Source organism: Necator americanus, chromosome II, assembly GCF_031761385.1.
Source record: "Necator americanus strain Aroian chromosome II, whole genome shotgun sequence".
Classification (NCBI taxonomy): Eukaryota; Metazoa; Nematoda; class Chromadorea; order Rhabditida; family Ancylostomatidae; genus Necator; species Necator americanus.
Window position 1 is genome coordinate 36,190,622 of NC_087372.1, and position 19,614 is coordinate 36,210,235.

Sequence of the window (19,614 nt, forward strand, 5' to 3'; positions counted from 1 at the left end):
TAGAAAACTGGTTTAACTGGTTTTTTTCTTTCCTTTCAAAAGTTTCAGAAGATATGATGTTGAGCAAAATAAATGATTTTTGACGGCGTAAATCGCTTTCTAACACAAATAAATCTAAAATAATTGTAAAATAAAATAGCTAAGAGATGTTCTCGATGGAAAACTCGGTATCATGATGACCGCTGCGGTATCGATCGAGCTGCGATGAAAAATGCGAGAGAGAAACGGCTGCCCACAAGAGCGTTTATGGATGAAAAGGACGGGAGCGGGTCAATTTTAAGCAAACAAACACCTTAGAGCCAGGAAACACCCGTTTAACTGCTTCGCAACTATTTATTTATTGAAAAATGTTTTTTTTCCTGGCTCAATGCTCCTAGATGCATTTTAAATTTTAAAATTTCAATTAGAAATCAATTTCAATGAAGAAAAATCTTTTACGTTCTACTTTTGCTTTTGGAGAGTTACTTTCAGAAAAAAAAGTAGCATGATATGAAAAAAAGGTGTTTGTATTGTTTACAACTAAGCTACAGCTACTAATTACAACTTCTTGTGAGAAATTTCCCGAAATAAATAGGATGAGGTTCAACTGTATAATAAAACCGTTTCGCTCAGCATCAATTCAAAAAAAAAATAAAAGTCAGGAGAAAAAACCTGGTTTCTAGCTAGAAAAATGCAGCAAAATATTCAAAACCACAAAAAAAAATAAACGGAGGAAAATTGCCGTTCAAAAATATGCTGATTTGTTGTTGTTTTGTCAGCACGTAATCCTTATGACAGATTCCAAATTACTCCATCCGGCACTGTGTAAGTGCTACTTAAAAAAACCTCAGCTGAGCCTGACATACTATCAATTTCTTTGAAATCTATACGTATCGATCAATTCATAATTAAGGTGGTTGGTTGTTATGCGTGTTATATAGGCTAAACTATGGATACCAATGATCTCCAGACATCTTCAACAGAACAGCCTCCAAATTCTTGTTGGCTAACAAAAAGGTTCGTACGGCTCTTCTCCATTAATCTGTGCACGTAAAGTTGCAGACAAAAGATAAAAGATGGGACACTTGAGTTCCTAACCTAACTAATCAGTCAATCAATCACCATACAATTTAATTTAATTTACTCGTAGTGTGTAGGGTCAAAGGACGCACCCTATTGTATACGCGGCTTATCTTGAGGCGCTTCGGTGGAGCGTAGCAGCTAGGATCGTGGTGAAACCCTTGCTGGCAGCACCTATCCCTGCAGTTCGCGACGATCCCAAATCCCAACTGCAGCCTCCACCGCGCCGTTTCCAGCGCGTACGCAAATGCATCGCAACTACACTCATGTCATTCATGTGATTCATGTCATTTTGACCCGACTATAAACTCTTCAACTGAGCGATATTACCACAACCCGAACTTTGTTGACAAAAGCTATACATACTACAGAAAACGAAATAAGACTAGAATCCGTTCGAAAGAAAACAACAAACATACAATAAACAATTTTTATTAGCCTGATTTATGAAGCCTGAATACCAAACAAAAAGGGAAACAAACAAGAAACAATTGCGAAATCTTTGATTTCAGGAAGCAATTAATAGCCATAATATACATGAGGAACCACACTCTTCCAACAAATACTCGCTTAAGAAAAAGGCGCACTAGAAACACGTCTCTGAGAAAGGCAATCGAACGAAATCAGCATTGCATTTGAAGCATCTTCACGCACGCTTCCTAACGCAAAAGATCAATAAAGAGCTATTCAACTAAGAAGTACACACATACCTCCAAAAATCTGACGACAAACTTCTCAACAACAATTGAATCTTATGATTTTGAGGATGAAAATAATGACCGGCGCATATGTCCAGCCAAAATTAACTAAGCTTATGAGCAAAACACTGCACTGAGCATTTGAAGAACCCTGTGTGAGAGAGAGGAAGCAACGGAGGATCAGTTTGAAAAAAAAAACAAAACAAAACGAGTAAAAGTAAGCTCAAGCATCCAATGCTCGCACTTTCATGGATAGATGTGCGGGCTTCCTCTCTAAGGTACTATGGCTAGAAACTCGCGAAAGAGAATAGGATGGTCGACGTAGGTTCGACGTGGATCTTAAACAGTAATGTGATCAGCTGTTAATTGAAATTTTAAAAACGCAGTAGTATGATGCAATTACTAACATTTGGTTGCGATTGAGGTGAGTGATTTTTAAAGAATTATCGAAATTACAACTTTTCCAGAGAAAAATGGTCTTATATTCTCCAAAAACTTTTTTTTCTGATGAATTTCGAACCCTTCACATAAAGTACAAGCCAAGTATTGTTTGTGAAGCAGTAAACACGGATTCAGATGAGCTGGCATACTTGAGAATCCAAAGAGCTTATAATTTTTACATTTTCAACACAATATCAACGTTATTTACTTATAAGAACACTTACCTTGAATGCATAAGCGAGTATGAAGAAGAGGAAGACGAAGATGTACCGAATCCTGTGGTGGTAGTAGCAGATCTGCGGAGGCCAGATGGACCATTTGTCGCTGAAAATAATAACCGAAAAGTTCCCAAACTCGTTTTATTAAACTTGCATCTCAAGAAAATAATAAACCGAAAAGTTCCCAAACTCGTTTTATTAAACTTGCATCTCAAGGCACACACGAAAACTTCATGTGTTCAGGCAAACAACAAGTTTGCACCCATTCAGCTTGTCAAAAAAGGAATAGTTTTGAAAAAAAAAGTGAAAGAAATAAATGAAGCGTTTTCTCAACGCTACATAAACGCAAAAAGTCTAACATAAATTCACAAATGCAAAGAAAAGTTCAAGAACTCACAATAAAATGTTGAGGAACTAAAAGGACTCTTACAAGGCGACGGAGACGATGTTTCCAGTGATGAAGTAGAGGTACTCATGGTATTTCGTGAAGATGAAGATGGAGTACGTGATGGTGGACGCGGCAATGCAGACTCGGTAGCAGCTAGAATTTGAATGTAACCACATTTCTATTAAATTTAAGAAATAAACCAACTCCTTGGGTAAGTAGATTTCAAAAAATGAGAAAATACCTCTTTTCAACGTCTCCTTCTCTTTTTCCCTCGCGGCTGTACTCAATGGCAGACGGCTTGGTCTACCACCATCGTTAGGCTTTGGCACGGGGCTGGCCGACCTGTAAATTATTATTACATTAAAGATGGGAAACTACGAAATTATTGATGCAATACTATCTTAAATGCAGCTCTCAGATCACTGGAACAGAAAAATCTCGGGGAAAAACTGATGCTGGTTGTTAAGTCAGTACTATAAAAGTCGAATTACAAATATCTTTTGACTGTATTGCCACGGTCATAAGACAGTAAAGTAAGAAAATGAGTAAAAGCAGAAGAAAATGAATATGAATATGAATATATATATTTTTTTATATATATATATATATATATATATATATATATATATATATATATATATATATGAAAAATCTCATTACCTCATAACCACAACAGGTTGTGGACGAACAACTGCGACGGCTCGACGTTGAGTTCTCCATGGTGATTTAGATCGAGATTCTGGCGACCTAATATTGATATTTATAATATTTGTGAAAACCAGGTGCAGGACCAACATAAATGCTTTGCCCGATATGAATCGCAATATGTTGACCGTTAAAAATTCTGAAATGCAAGGACTGGAGAATTTTGTCCTTCTAAGGGTCCGCCCACAATTGAAAAATAATCGGGAGATGTATACTGTGAAAACAACCTACTTCGGTACGGAGAGTTCTTTCTTTACATTCCTTGGGCTGGATGACGGTTTCGTTGTTTGCTTCTCTTTAACCTTATTCTCATTCCACAACCGCTCTTCTTCCTTTTCGCGAGCTGCATCCTCTTTATCACCTTTCGCCCTCGTCTCTGTTCTAGACAGCTCACAAGCGGCCTAGAAGGATTGAGCTGCGCAAACGGACACACAGAAACACAGTCATTGAAAGGTCTACGCTAGACATAGAAGTACAACTGACCGTTTGCAGGAACTGTCGATTTCTGGAGTCTTTTTCCGCACTTAGTGCCTCTCGTACAGCCTTTTCCAATGATAGAAGTACACCATCGTCATCAGGAAGAATGAGATGCTTTTTAACCAGAGGTAGTAATCGAATTGCCTTTATTCTGAAGAAAAGGACTTATTTAGAAACACTGACGTATTTCAAAGAGAAGAGATCGGAACTACAACTTTTACGTCTATTCGACAAAGTCACAGGAAGTTTTGCAACAAATATGATCCACAAAAAAATGGAGTAGGGGCTTCCGAATCAAGTTGAAGTAAAAGAATACAAACATGAAAGAGAATGCCAATCTAAACAACATACCTAACGTTAGAAACTTTGTCTTGGACAAGTGCTAGCAATTTATCCAGGAAATATTGTATGAAAAATTTTCGACTGAATAATTTTAGCACATTCATTACAACATCCAGATAAACCATTCGCCGATAGCAGCTTGAATGTCCAGCTACTTCTAAAATGTTTTTTATTTTGGAACTATGGTACAGGCCAATACTTTTAGATAAAATTTGACAAAAAAAAAAGAATTGATTTCTACCTATTCTGAAAAAGTCGATAGTCTCCTCTCTCTTCTTTTTCTCAGGTTGTTCCCTCATAAATTGCAGCAATGTACTCACAGCCGCCACTCGGCAAGGAATAGCACGCTAAATCGAGAAGAATTTTAATCAATGAAAAGAAAACTGAACAATAATTTTATAGTGACTTACCGCTTGCAAGACTTCCCTTTGCAACATAGGTATGAACGTGTCTGCTAACTGAGCGTGCGATAAACAGCTTTTCAAAACACTCATATTTTCCAGTAAGGCTGCATGACTTCTCCATGAACCTGTTCCACGTAGAACTTGGTTGCATCCGATCAATATGCGATCTAGTTGTACTGTTGTAACTTTCTGTAACAAAAACCCCTCCTTGTTAGACACACCGACAATATCTTAAGAAAAAAAGTTATGAACGCACCAAAATTCACAATTTATTACTACAACCACTAAGCTGATGACTTGATTCTCAGTGGGTTTAAAAAAAAACAGTATAACAGAACACTAGCAAGATTCAGTTTTGTTTCTGTTTTTCTCAAAGGTTTTGTCACGCATATATTACCTATAAACCAATTTATATACTTTTAAAGAAAACTCACAATATTTCCGTGAGATGTGGATGCACACTTATAAAGAATCGGCAAAATTTTATCCATATTGAAGGTCAACTGCAATATTGAGACATATACTTCTATTTTAAGAAAAGTGGAAGCGAAACTGTACTTATACAAAGAAATACATTTCCATTAAAATGACCTGACTTGTGCAATTGCATAGGTACTTTCATTCGAATTTGTGCGGTTGAATCCTTGCTCAACCCCACATCAGATAGGAACTTGCCTGGATCTGAACGCGAGCCGCTGCCGTTGTCGCTTACGCAAATGCACGAAAAGTCAGGTCGTCCTAACTGATTTGCAGAAAACAAAGGTTGAACGAAAAAAAAGATAAATTACCTTCGCCACAACCTCTGCCGATCCACCACGGAGTAAGTCAATGAACGGCTGCAAAAGTTCGGGCTTCGTTGAATGCTGTGTGAGAATCTCGTGATAAGATGCTGCCAGTGACAGCCGAACTTCATCATCTAAATTTAAAGGTTAGGATATTTCAAAAATGGTTCTTGATATTTATAGCTTATAGAAAACGCTGCAACATCCACCATATTGTAGATAACATTTACGGAATTACAATGGCTTTAAAATGATGAATATAAACGCTTTACTATGTTGAGACCATGAGTGACTATAGTTCACTCAGTTGGAAGGACATTGGAACCCCGACAAGGAGATTTGATAAATAGAGGGATTACTTAGACATGGAGCTCTTAAACATATCGTGAAGAGGAAAACTTTAAATCGGAGACATATTTACATTATTAATTTAGATGTGGCTCTCGAAGCGGTGCGGTGGAGACAACGGTTGTAATCGAAGTGGGACCATCGCAAAATAAAGCAAGGAATGGTGTCAGCGAGGGTCCCTCCTAGATTCCGACCGCTACGCTCCGCCGCACCGCTTACGCAACTGCACCGTGCTTCATGTCGTTTTGACCCTATTATATCTCTAATGCTGTCTATCAAAGTTGGCAATAGCGGCTTCCTTTTTGATAGGAATTGATTATGGGCGTGGTAGTCAGGACAATCGCCGCTATCTTCCAGGCGGCGATCAATACCTATCAAAAGTGAAGTTACCGTCACCAACAACAATATTAGAACCCAAAACCTATCGTTCATGGTATCCAGTAGGAACGTCCGTCATGTACTTGGCACACTCCACAAGACGAAATACACTACATTTCCCCCTGAGAAACCGGACAGAAAAGTGGAAATGGAGCTGTCTAATCCTCTTTTTTCCGGCAATACAATCCAGTAAGATTTGGTTGATTCATAGGTGAACAATCGATGCAGCAGTCCCTTGTTCAAAGATTTGAGTGTTTTCTCTTCGGATAGGCGATAAACAGTGTTGGGACGGATATAAACACATATCTGCCGCGTGCGGTTGTATCTGCGGGCAAACCCTTACGGGATGGAATTATATCCTAGCCGAACCTTCACATCTACTAAACCTCTTTTATTCATTATGATAAATTATACATAAATTATGGATGCAGCACAAATACAAAAAAGTGATTTATACTGCATACATTAAAGAAAAGTGCGTAACCGTTCCCAGTGGGTGCAAAAACAGAATCGAACTCCCAGAAATGGTGTGATTACGACAAAAACAGCACATCCTATGACGGTATTGCTGTGGGCGAGTCCAGAAATCACCTTTTTTCATCCACTACTCATCTTTGGATCTTATGACAATGTATCCAGTTATTTCTACAAAATTCTCGGGAATTATGGTGTGTGGAGATGTTTTTTGAGATAAGGTTTCATTTATTTGAGTGTTTTTGGTTTATTTTTGAGAAATTGAGCATTCTATGGCTCATCCGATAAAATCGTTCTTTCACGAATTTGCCTCTTTTTGCTGACAAAAGCAATACTATTATTGTTTTATTTAGATACTTATTATTTGCTGCTTCCTATTGTTGCTCACTGCTTATTTTTACGATTGCTATTTCATTTATTTGCTTATTACGACGATGCTCAATCAATGCTAAGGTTAAGATCCTACTTGGAAAACTCCTGACAAAGGGAGTCTAGCGCATACACAGCTGCCAGCAATAGCAAATTTTTAATGATGGCAGCTACCAGATGTATTACTTCTTCAATTTTTTCTTAAAGGTGGTCTAGTTAAAAGATCTTAATTCTTGGAGTTGGTACTACTAACTGCGCAATGCGTTATATGTGGTTTTTCTTGATAGTAATCGATACTATACTAATCTAATCTACTATACTAATCGATTAGAACATTAGTGATTCAGCTGAAGCTCAACACTCAACTCATGAAGTCAACTGTGCAGGTGCACCAAATAAATATTGGATTTTCATATTTTTCTCCTGTAGTTTTTAGCATTTTTCTCGTATGCTCCTTTAAAATCAAATTCACAAATTTTAGAGGGATTTTTTTCACTGGTTTCAGCTTCTATTACATAAGCTGTGATGCTCTAATTGAGATGCAGCAACAATTAAAGCCCAGATAGGTCCGGAAGACGTTTGTTTGGGAAATTAAACATCGTCAAGGTGAATGATTCTACCAGCTTTCAATTTTTTACTATATTTTCGGTAATAACTTCCATGTTTCGGTTGCTCAATCGATTGGGGCACGTCTTCAAGAGAAGTGGAAATGTTATGTTCGAAACGTTAAGTATTAAGTGCTAAATTTATGAACATCGTATGAATTTAAGTCCTTTGAATTTTATAGACGTTTTCTCTTTGAATTACAGAACTTTTTTTCAGACAGAAACTGACGTTGAATAATGTGCTAACTTAAATAAGTAATTCCAATACCAGTTTGCTGCCGTTCAAAGTAAAATTATTGCATGCGTCCATACAGTTAATCAATAAAAGTCAACGTTTTCTTGTTTTCCCAAGGAGGATTTGATGAAAAGTATAACATATTGTAATATAATAATAATAATAGTTATTTGTGACCTAACGTTTCGACAACCTCGTCCTTATCAAAAGTCTGGGAATGGTTCAAGGTCTTGGATGCTATGGATATCCCATACTACTTTCCTCCTCTTTCCTCGCCACTCCTTGACCGTTCTAGGTACAGCACGCGGGTAAAATGTAGTTAAGGGGAGTGGAGGGGCACTCTGTGACGCCCTTATTTCCCTAAGTAAATAATTAAATCAATTGGGCCCTAAGGCCTAAGCATTAGTCTTAGAGGATCTATGACATACAAGTTAGAGTTACTAAGAGAAAAAAGTAAGTTAGAGGGTCGAGAAATAAAGAAAGCGCCACTGCTATCTGGTACCAATTTATCGACCCCGGAGGGATGAAAGGCTTGGTGAGCACTAGGGCGGATTCGAACCTCCGATCGATCGTGCAGGAAGCGGAACCTCTAACCGCTACACCACACCCGCTCTGGAGATTAGTACCAGACTTGTCTGGTAAGTGAGGAGAATGAGATAACTAATAAAAATCAATATTATCATCATCGTACCTGCATCGGTTGCGAACGATTCGACAAATGGTAGAAGACGATCGAACGATTTCGGGAACATTTCCACCATACACTGAAAATGACGCAATTCAAAATATGCGGCAATCAATGAGAAGTAACGCGTTCGAACACGTATATGGGACTTCTTTTTCGTGTCAGTAAACGGTTGGTTTAACATGTTAGAAACATGTTCGAAACATGTTTTCGGCGTTATTTTGATGTTATTTTGCTCATCTCTTTTCATTTTAAGCAGTTAAAATGGAGAATCAATAAAATCAATAAGTCATGATGAGACCTTCTTGTAGGGTGAAAAATTCTCTATCGAATGATTTATAACGTTATGGGAATATTATTTGTTCTCAGCATCGAAAACATTGGATCTTTGGTAGTGAAGGGCGAAAATGTCGACAAACCATGTAGAAGTAGTTTTTAATTGATTTTCTTGAACTGCAGCCAAGATTGGTATTGATCACCTTTATTAAACAAATTAAACAAAAAATCGATTAGAAACTACATTTCAATATGCCGAGATTCAAAGACAGTCGAACATGGGCAATACTCATTTAGAAGTAATCAACAAAATAAAACTCAAGTCCTCTTAAGATTTTTTCTCTTGGTTTATAGCTGTCGATCGAAAGCGCGTGATCCCCGCAAGGTTACCGCGCCAAGTGAGCGTCCCGCAACGAACGAGCCGCAGACACTCGACAATGGAACCACAGGGAGACCAACCGTCTTTGACCCGACTATGCACCATGTTGTTTTTTGAAGTTTTTTTTTTTTCGCTTCCTTTTTTTATTTCTTAAGTTTTCAGTTGTTTCTTCGACATTATCATGGAACTGTATTTTCCAACTGTGTTTTTCCTCCCTGCGGCACAATTACAAATAATTTTCACCTAGTATAGATACCAAAATTTGGATCAAAGAACGGAGTTGAAGTTAACGTTCCGCAGCGCAATTATCTGTAGGAGATCCACCTGATCCAAACAGGCCGCAATGGAACTTTGCACTGTTATGAGAAAATTCTCGAGGAATTTTAGACGTGTTGCAGACACGTGGCGACAGCGACACGCGAATTTTCTCATCGCATTGCGCAAAAGTATAAACCGTGAACATGTCAGCTTTGCACTGTACATCAACATCTGTATGTCCTACTTGTCCCACTCACCTAATCATGTTTGGGGAAGATCGAAAGACAAAAAAACTGAACTTCAGGGGAAAAAATCGATACTTACCGGTAGGTTAAATGCAGACATTCTTCGACACATGGTGAACATCATTTGTTGTGTGGTGTTCTCCCCTTCAGCTTGTGCAATTTGACCAATTTTACAGTACGTGTTCAGTACCCAACATAGATCCAACTTATCCAGAACCTCTTTCAGTACAAAACACCTGAAATTCTCAACTAAACTGTTGCATTCATTTGTCGCTTAAACTATAGCCCTTGAAGTATAAACGGGTCGAAATGTCCTGATTTTGGTGCAAGATGGCGCAAATTGCATTCGATTTCGGCGCTATGAGACCTTTGCGCAACCGCGTAAACTGGTCAGGATTTGGAAGGAACGAAAACCAGAATTGAATTTAAAATCAAAATGTTCGGCTTCCAATGAACCTCGCCAAAGAAAGATCTCTTATTGATTTTTTCCTAAGAGCTGTACACGATGTTCTTCTATTGATTTTATAGGTTAACGTTTCGAAAAATCGCCTTCTTCAAAGCTTAAAATGGTGAATTCAATTTTAATTGAATCTAAAATAATCAATATGTACCGGTGGGTTAAATGGAACCAAAACACGAGCGTTGAACGCAACCGTTCGTGTCTTACTGTACTTCAAGTCAGGTCATTTTATCGTATTTGCTTTATCATCGTATTATTATTTTATTATCGTATTTTAAAGTAGAAATCGTTAGCTTGCTCACCATTCACCGAAGTTCTTCGCAATAACCATTAAAGTGTCGTCGTGCTTCTCAAGGCTATACTCTGTCGATTTTTTAATCAACGGAAATACCGTAGTCTTTTTGGCTTCTGAAATGCGCCCTTTTAAAAGACTTATAAGTAATTTTCGACATTTTTTTAAAAGAATTAATGAAAGTTAAAAATTTCAAAGAAAATTAGAAAATGATATGAAAGTGCGTATACGTAGTAACAATCTAAAAATTTAAAATTCTAAAATTCTAAAAAAAATCTAAAATTTTTAAACAATCTACAATTGAAAGAAAAATTTGATTCTAAAAAAATTGCGGTCACTTTACCGTTGGTAAAGTGTGGTATACATTGCGCTATGTTATTCATACAAGCTTCCTTAACGGTGATGTCATCGTCCTGATATAACTGCACAAAACACGGCAACAACAGCGAAACAACGTCCGTGGGGTTTCTGAAAAAAAAAGATCAGAGCACAATTATTGATTTTTCCCACGTTCAAGAAATGTTCATACTTTAACGCTCTAGCGATCACAGGTAATCGTTGAGCCATTGATGTCCGCACATTAGAATTGGTATCCTGGCAGAGAATTTGTGCACAAGGACCAAGTTCTTTGCGTACTCTAAAATATAACGAAGATGTGATTGGTTTTTGTGCATTTGCGGACAAGTGCGCTAAAAATGAAAATAAAGTATTTAGAAACGTTTTTAGACTTTCTGAGACTTTCTAGGAAATCCGGATTCAAAAATCAGTAAGGACCCCAGTAGTTGCCATTCCATGCACCGAGGACTGCTTACTAAAGCCCGGTCTCCAGCAAGAGCATTACATACACGGGACGGTAGTGGCGTGAATTGCAGTAGACGCGTCGCGGTAGTCCGCGTCAACATGGTCGACGTGTGCAATTCCTGATTTTTTTCACTGTTTTCGACTAATGAAGAATTGTACTGTGGACACTGTAGTTTTGCATGTTTTATTTACATGCGAAACTACAGTATCCGTAGTACAGTGCAATTTAAGGATTATAGGCGTTTAAAGCTCTGTGATTAGTAGATTAAAATGCTTCTTGTAATTATGAAATCACCCATCAACGTGTCTTAAGTCAGCGAATCTCTCTAATTTCTTATCGTTTTGGTGTGCTCCATTTTGTGAATACTTGAAGATTTCACTCAATAGTAATCAATCAATTTCAATCAATCAACCTACTCGTTAGATGGTAGAATATCCGCAAGTTTATGTAACAACTTGGTCGCGATTATTCGACGTTGAACTCGTTGCGCCGGTTCGGCTTGTTGCTGGACAACTGGTACAATCTGAAAACAGGTCTTTCACAGTAGGATAGCGATTTTTGTTGTTCTGGTGGATATTTTTCCAAATTTTTCCACGAATTGAGCCATGTATCACTCACATATTGTTTCACGGACTCGACAGACACTCGTTCGGCAACGTCCACCAGCGTTTCTAGCCATGCTGCAGCACTTACTGAAAATTCAAATCTTCACTATGTTTATGACCTTGTGCCTGTTGATATTCAAATAATTAAAAAGTATAGGAGGTGAATACGTCTAAAAATCCATGTTCCAAGGTATTTGAGGTTACGTAGCTCAACATTGAAATTCTATTTATTATTTATTTTTAGTGTTATTTTTCTACAGATTTGCTTGGAATTGTTGGATAGGTGAGGAACCCACAGCGAAAGCATAGGGTTCGGATAGTAGATTACGGACTCCAGCGTGGTTCCGCTCATTTTTACTTAATCATTGCGAAAAAAGGCCTGGAGACCAGTTTATTTCCTACGATACACATTAGAACGCGCTTATTTGTACACGTATCGGTTTCCTCAGCAGCCTCTTCATTGGTACCATATGAATAGGCTGGTGAGAAGCGGTTATTGATCTTTGACTACTCGCATTTGGATGAGACACGTGTACAAGGCTGACGCGTCCCAACAAACGTCGTAGGAAAGTACGGCGTCTTTCCTACGACGTAAATTGAAGAAAAGAAGTTTGGGGAGGGATGAGCGGAACCACGCTGTATTCATGTTCTCCAATCTATTATCGGAATTCCGTGCTTTCGCTGTGGATTCTACACCACGTTATAACCGCGATAGGGTGCCTTCAAGTTACCTTATGTAAGCTTGCCGCCTACCAGATCTTACTGTATCACTAATTATCCTATGAGGGCACTATAATCGCAGTAATCCGGACGGTGCTGATAAACAACGATAAACCTGCGCAGCTCGTACTACCTGCCACAAAACTGTAAAGAGGTGTTGTACAAATTTTCCACTACCAACAATTGCGCATTAAGGAACGGAAAATTCTATGTATAGCCTCAAAATCCTTGGGACAATGAAATTTTAGAAGATGGAAGAAGAACACAAAAGACAACACAACGGTGTTAGCTGTTCATTTGTTACGTTATCACACGAAAGGTTGAAGGAACGCAGAATATGGATGAATTCCGTATCGACATCTCTTGAATTGGTAGCTGGAACTCACGATAATGGACCTGTGTCTCGACGCTCACTTTCAGACGATATTTACCGTTGCCGTTCGTTATTACTGAAATTCACGTTCACAACGAATATTAGATGAAGTAGATCATATCTGGATTAAGAAAGCATGTATAACTATGCGGATATGGTCGGGTGAAGGTCACATGAAGCTGGGTGTGGTTGCGTAAGCGGCTAGTTGCAGTGGGTCCCACCTTGATCATGACCGCTACGCCCTACCGCACCGCTTCGAACGCAGCCGCTTACGCGACTCCACCGAGCTTCATGTCGCTATCACCCGACTACAGCTAAATACACTACTATAGCTTGATAGAAGAGAAACTACGCTCGGAAATAAACCAAATTACACGACATTCACGATGACCTACACAATCTACACATGAACACGGAAAGCGATTGAATCCAACTAAAATTAAGCGATGTTATATGTGGGCGGGAAAAATCACCGGTCGCCAACAATCAGGCAAACTCTCGCTAATACAGTAACAGGAAACCAACAGGACCGAAAACGGTAAAGTTTAGTTTTGCTAGTAAAGTCTAGTTTTGCTATGGAAACATCTCGCTATACTACTTCTTCCTGGATGAAGACCACATCCTTTTGCTATGCTATTTTAAGGTTTTTTCTTCTCAGAACTTCTCATGTTTATGTCTCTAGCAACTCAATCAGAATAATAAAACTTTAGCCTGCTACGCCCTCAACTTTCTACAAATTCGTTTGCGTTTCGCTACGATTTCCAGGAAGGCTTTCATATGTTTCTATCAAACGCAAAACTTGACGTACTAAGGAGATCGCTGGGAAAACGTAGAGCTCGGGTTGTAGGTTACGGAACCCAATTTGGTTCCTCTTAACCTTTCCTAATCATGGTAAAAAAGGACGTGGGAACGGGTTTTGTTCCTACAAGGTACGTTAGAACGCGTCTCTATGTGCACGTTCTAGTCTCCTGAGGACTATATCCGTTGCTTTCAACTGAGTAGGCTGCTGAAGAGACCTCATCGATCTTTGACCGCTCGCTCGTTGACGCGGAACGTGCGCAATGGTGGTGCGTTCTAACGTACCTCGTAGGAAAGAACGACGCCTTCTACGGCGTTTTTTACGACGACTAAGGAAAGATGAGCGGAACCACGCCGGATACCGCAATCTACTACTCGAAGATTACGGTTTTCCCGCTTTTCTGTACTACGTCAATATTGTAATATGCCACCTTTGAGGATAATTATCTACCCAACCAGAGTGGGTAACTCTGAATGAGCATAGCATTCGTGCTGACATATAAGGTTTCTTTCAGAAAGAAAATGCATGACTCATTCTAAAAAAAACATTTTGCTTTTCTTGACTCTGAAGAAAAATTGAATACCCGATAAAAAAAACTCACAATTGTCGCGTTGTCCTGTAACATTTTCCAGAACATTTTGCAGCATAGTATCAACGAGACCACTGAATAAAGGTGGATTCATGCTCGAACAAAAAGAAAAACGATGATTAAAGGATAAAAATCCATTGGTTGTTAACTTTAGACACTCTCAGTGTTCTGCTTTTATTTTATGAGTTCACAGGTTCTGATAGAACTCTCTCTTCCTCCGCTGATTCTCCCACATTCTTTTCTTATACTGAATTACCCTTCCTCGCAAGTTTCTTTTTTTTTCAACAGAAATATCTTAGTTTCATTTGCTAAATCTTCCTGCTAGGGTCCTAATGAGAGAGTTGAAAAACAAACAAAAAGAATTGGATTGTTCCATTGTAAATAAATATGGGAAAGTGCAAATGCGATAATCTATGTATGCCTGTTTCATTTTCAAAACTGATTTTCAAAATTGCAGAAAATGAAGAAGAAATCTAACAAACAGATTTTTTGTTGAGCCTAAAATATACCCTCCTTTATTTTCTGCAACCATCCATCTATCTTATTTCTAGTAGATTTCCAGTACCCCTCTTCCAAAATTCAGTGGTCTGTAACGAAAACTATCCACTTCACCACTGCCGTTGAAAAATTCTCATTAATTATTCAGTAATTATTTCATTAATTATCTTCAAATACCTTAGTGACACAGGTTATAAGCACAGAAGCGTTTTGGTAGTTGAAAAACATTATTTTATTCCTTGCTCCTCTTTTAACTTTTTTCCTCTTTTCTAAAAATACAACAGATTAAGGCTATAGTTATTAATTAAAAATTAATGTTGAAAGTACTTTGGTTAAAAAAAAAAGTTTAGAAATTACTTATGTGAGGAATTGGTCCCATAGATGTACGGGGAATGCGAGGTTAGAGGTCAGCATAACGATTAGAAGGAAACGAAAAGAAAAACGTACGGAAATCTACTGCACAGCTTGTCATTCTGGATGATTCCCTTAAAAACAATGGCAGCTTCGCAATGTAGATCGAGATTTGATCGTTCTTCTAGTAGTGCTCGCTAAAAAAATTTATTCAATAATTTTACTTATTTCCTTATTTTGAATTAATTAAAAGAGAATCACATGTATCTTTGGATCTTTTTAGATCGTTTCCCGGAATTGTAAGGAATAACGTCAGCAAAGTGGGAGCAAAGAAAAAGAATTTTAAAAAAATTCTGGCATGGGTGGAGCTATAAATACACCAGACTACTGCGAAAAATTAAGCGAAAAAATATCGCGTTATTTACCATTGCATCTCAAAATCTCCCAATCTCATAATATTGATGTAAATTGTCAAAAGCCAGAATTAGCGAACCCTAAAAAGCGCACGCGTGCGGTCGCGGTGAGTGCGCACCTACTTCGGCTACAGCCACATTTTTGAATAGCGCAATTAGTACTACTTTTTAAGTCATTCTTATGGTTTTTTGTCCAAACCCAGAAACCACGGATGTCTCAAGAGATCACTCATCACATCACCAGTCTAAGTTGGCAATTGATGGATAGTGATCGATACGTCGATACTGCACACGGTTGATCATTAATTGACGCGAGAATCTTGCGCGCGTCAAAAAAGTATAACCACCCACACCGCTATGTTTCACCGTATAGGAGCGGCGCGATAACAAAAAACCTTGTGATTTTCTTTTAAATACTCTTAATTTGATGCGAAAAGAGGTTCTACAACATCATCGTTGTGTCCTTTTTAGAAAGAAATACGGAAGAAATCGTACGATACCAAGTTGAAAAATGATCAACGACAACACTGTGCGATTCTTGGCCAAAAAATCAATATTTTTCTAATTTTCACCTAATCAATAACTTCTAATTTCCTCTAACACACATGTTTATATGATTAGATTCCATGGCATGCGACGTAGACGCATGTGATCAGTAAAAAATCAACAGGAGGATGTCCGAAGTGCATGTTTTCAGGATTTATGCATATCAACATCTGGGAGAGTCACCTGAACAGCTGGCAGCACTCTCTGGATCGCGTCCTCGCCTTCGCTTTGAAACAGCTCGCCAAGATTTCGTATCGCCGAAAGTTTGTGGACTTCTTTTCCTTCGCTGAAAAAAAAATAAAATTTAGTGGGGTTATGACTCTAAAGGAACACTTATTTTACAATTTCAATAAATGCCAGAGAATAGTGTTTGAAATTTATATTGATTTGCTTGGGCTGTAACCAGGATAGGTATTGATCTTTTCTTTTTTATCAAAAACTAAAGTTTTGGCGTTATTGCCTTCGTCAGACTCTGAAAAATACCAAGCCGTCGGTGGTTTTTTCACTCAAAAGCCTCATCACCCTACAGAAAGAATTCAAACGATGAGCAAACTCAAGAAAGCCCATTGCCTGGTGCTTACTTCGTTTGCTAACTCTAATAAAAATGAGAAAAATTTCCATTATTTTTATTCTAATTCCATTTTATTATCTTCTGATCCTAATAAAACAAATAAAAATATTTTGATAAATGACCACTGCGTAAAACAATTATCCATGTTTAGATTATTATAATCACTTGACCATCTGTTTCATAGATATATTGATCGAGCAAGCCTTTTCAATCATATCAGGAATTCATCAAATATTAGTAATCCTGGCATACAGAACGGTACAAGGCTCATTTTCCAGGCTCATTTTTCCGGAGAATTACGTTCAAAGGCATCACTCTACGAATAAATGAAAACAAAAAACTTCATTCCACGAATCTGAGGTGGTACGGATTTCAGGTGGAGTATTCGTATACGGGATGGGAGACTATGAAGAAGGGGGTGATTCCGTCCATTCCTTCCTAATTGCCGTAAAAGCGGCCCTCAAGATGCGGCGCCGCACAAGGCTGGCGCGCTCCAGTCAAACTACCTGTAGAAAATAGTGCGCCAAAACGAATGAAGCCGTATCTTCCGGGCCGTTTTTTACGGCAATTAGGAAGAAATGGACGGAATCACCCCCCTCTCCCTAGTCTCCCATCCCGTATATGAATACTGCACTTGAAATCCGTACCACCTCAGATTCGTGGGGTGATGCCTTTAAGAAGAGTTTTTGTTCTCTCACAAACGATCTTTACAGTGTTAACACTAGCAAACGCTTGAATTTAATAGAAGTACAATAATTAAGGGAAGAAGTTAGAAGAATAGCTTTATATACAATTATTTTATTGCATTTTTATATTTTTCAGTATTAATATTTATTTGATTCTGTTTTTACTATTAAATTTCTTTTGGATAAGCCACCCTTTCCTACTGAGGAGCCTCAAGGCAGGCTGATCCAAAGTGGATCGTCTAGGTAGATGCGAAAGAATCCAGCTTTTCAATTTTATCCTCCATCCTTTTTCATATTGACGTTTTAGATCGAATGAACTCTTTAGTTCAGTTTAATTGTCGTTAAGTAGAGGAAAAATCAGATAATTACCTCATTTAGGCACTAAAACTACGGCAAAGAGATCTCATGCGTCTCATTACTTCATGGATGCTGTAAAACTCATCCATACGAATAATAACCCAGTTCTCGATAATGATCACTGCTGTAAAGCTATAAAAGTAAAAATTCTAGCGGGAAACAAAAACCATAATCGAATCAGCGATGAGAACTGGGGAAAGTGTCCAGAGTTATTTCATGCGACTTTTGGAAACAGAAAATGCATTTCCAAAAGCACTGAATCACTCCAGATTCTCTTTTAAAATTGAAATTCATATTTTAAGCAAATTATTGTAGCCGTACATGCACTGAACAGTAAACAATTTATAAACTCTTGATGATGTTGGTCCGACCCCAATACGTTGATTAGCGAGCATTCATAAGCATATGACTACGGTGCCAGGCAAATCCCTGGATAAGGAAAAGTTTTTCCAGTCCGACCTACTAGTTACTGAAATTTTCCTATCATAATAGTTGATCTTTTTTTTGTTGGAAAAAATAAAACTGAAAAGACAAAAAACTAGGAACAGATAAAATGATAAATCGAAAAGGATTAAATAAAAACAAAAGTATACTGAAAAAAGTGGTGAGAAATTCACCCCAGAGACCGTGAGTTGTCAGAAACTGCAAATATCGATATTCTATTTTCTTCGCCATCGTTGTAGCTCTTTGAAAGTTTCTCATTCTTAGAAATAATTCAGAAAAGTGGAAAAAGAGTGAAAAATGGAATTGCGGGCGTGTTGTATCGCAAAGGTGTGTTATTTAGGTGTTCGAAAAAGTTATTTAGGTGCAGAAAAGTGTTCTAACGCTAAAGAAGACGAAATATACTTTCGAGAACATTCAGCTCTGGAATGGATCTGGATTAATGAGTGATTCCCTAATTTTTATCCCAAAATACACCAACATTAATTGAAATTTTGGAAATTCCAAAACGAAGAAGTTAATCTCAGATAACATTAACTACCGTAAAATCCCATAAGTCTGCCCATGGATAAGTCCTAAATGGAGAGCCCATAGATGACTCCGAAATTATTTTGACTTAGCTGGCTTTGTTATAATATCTTGTTAATATCGGGGTGGCAGAAAAAAGCATACGTCTTTCCGTAAAAATGAAAGCATCTTTGGGATTTTCGAGTAAAATAAATTCCACTAATAGCACAGAAATTGACGTGTCTAATTATTCTTCCTCTGTATGTCTCCCATTATTTTCCCTCGGGGACTGAATTATTCATTTTCCTAACCACAGTGTAGAAAATTTTACTAATTTATTTCAATTTTTTTCTATTTAATTGGACCCTTTGTTTACTTGAATTTATTCAAAATCGACTCACAGGTGCACCAACGCATTTTCGATTGGGCCACGTGTAACCTCGTCAAGATCCAGGTCTTCGGCCATTTTGAACAATTTGTCCCAATCGAGCCCGTTAGAGACCGGGCTGTCCTCGAGGTTTGCATCCACCATGACCTGTGAATGCAGAAAAATCGAATCGAAATCGAAAAACTAATTTCGTAAAATTTCCAATAGAAGCTGTGGGAACGTCCAGAAAAACAAAGAAAAATCTCAAACGTTGTGACCTAGTTCCTGTTTTTGAAAGGAATGCTCAATAACTTGCTGAGCGGATGAGATAGGGCTGTTGGTCCCTGGTTGGCAATAAAAATTTCGAATCATTGCCCTCAGTCTCAGCATACGAACATCACCAACGAGTGTGATAAAGGGAATAGAGGGCAGAGTTAACGGAAACGAAAACTTACTTCCACCATTAGGATC

The 19,614-nt window shown here is 38.0% G+C and overlaps 1 protein-coding gene across 1 annotated transcript; it reads right to left on the bottom strand.

The window, feature by feature from the left end:
- Positions 1 to 1,980: 1,980 nt before the first annotated feature.
- RB195_020552 (uncharacterized protein) lies at positions 1,981 to 19,607 on the bottom strand (the record flags this gene model as incomplete). Its single annotated transcript, XM_013435461.2, has 24 exons — positions 1,981 to 2,095; positions 2,423 to 2,522; positions 2,847 to 2,957; positions 3,046 to 3,146; positions 3,465 to 3,551; positions 3,741 to 3,910; positions 3,993 to 4,137; positions 4,338 to 4,485; positions 4,570 to 4,675; positions 4,739 to 4,921; positions 5,167 to 5,235; positions 5,521 to 5,648; positions 8,615 to 8,687; positions 9,846 to 10,002; positions 10,529 to 10,634; positions 10,862 to 10,986; positions 11,048 to 11,155; positions 11,737 to 11,843; positions 11,939 to 12,012; positions 14,419 to 14,480; positions 15,352 to 15,452; positions 16,398 to 16,500; positions 19,178 to 19,311; positions 19,599 to 19,607. 24 exons carry the CDS (start codon positions 19,605 to 19,607, stop codon positions 1,981 to 1,983), a joined length of 2,622 nt encoding a protein of 873 aa, XP_013290915.2.
- Positions 19,608 to 19,614: the final 7 nt, after the last annotated feature.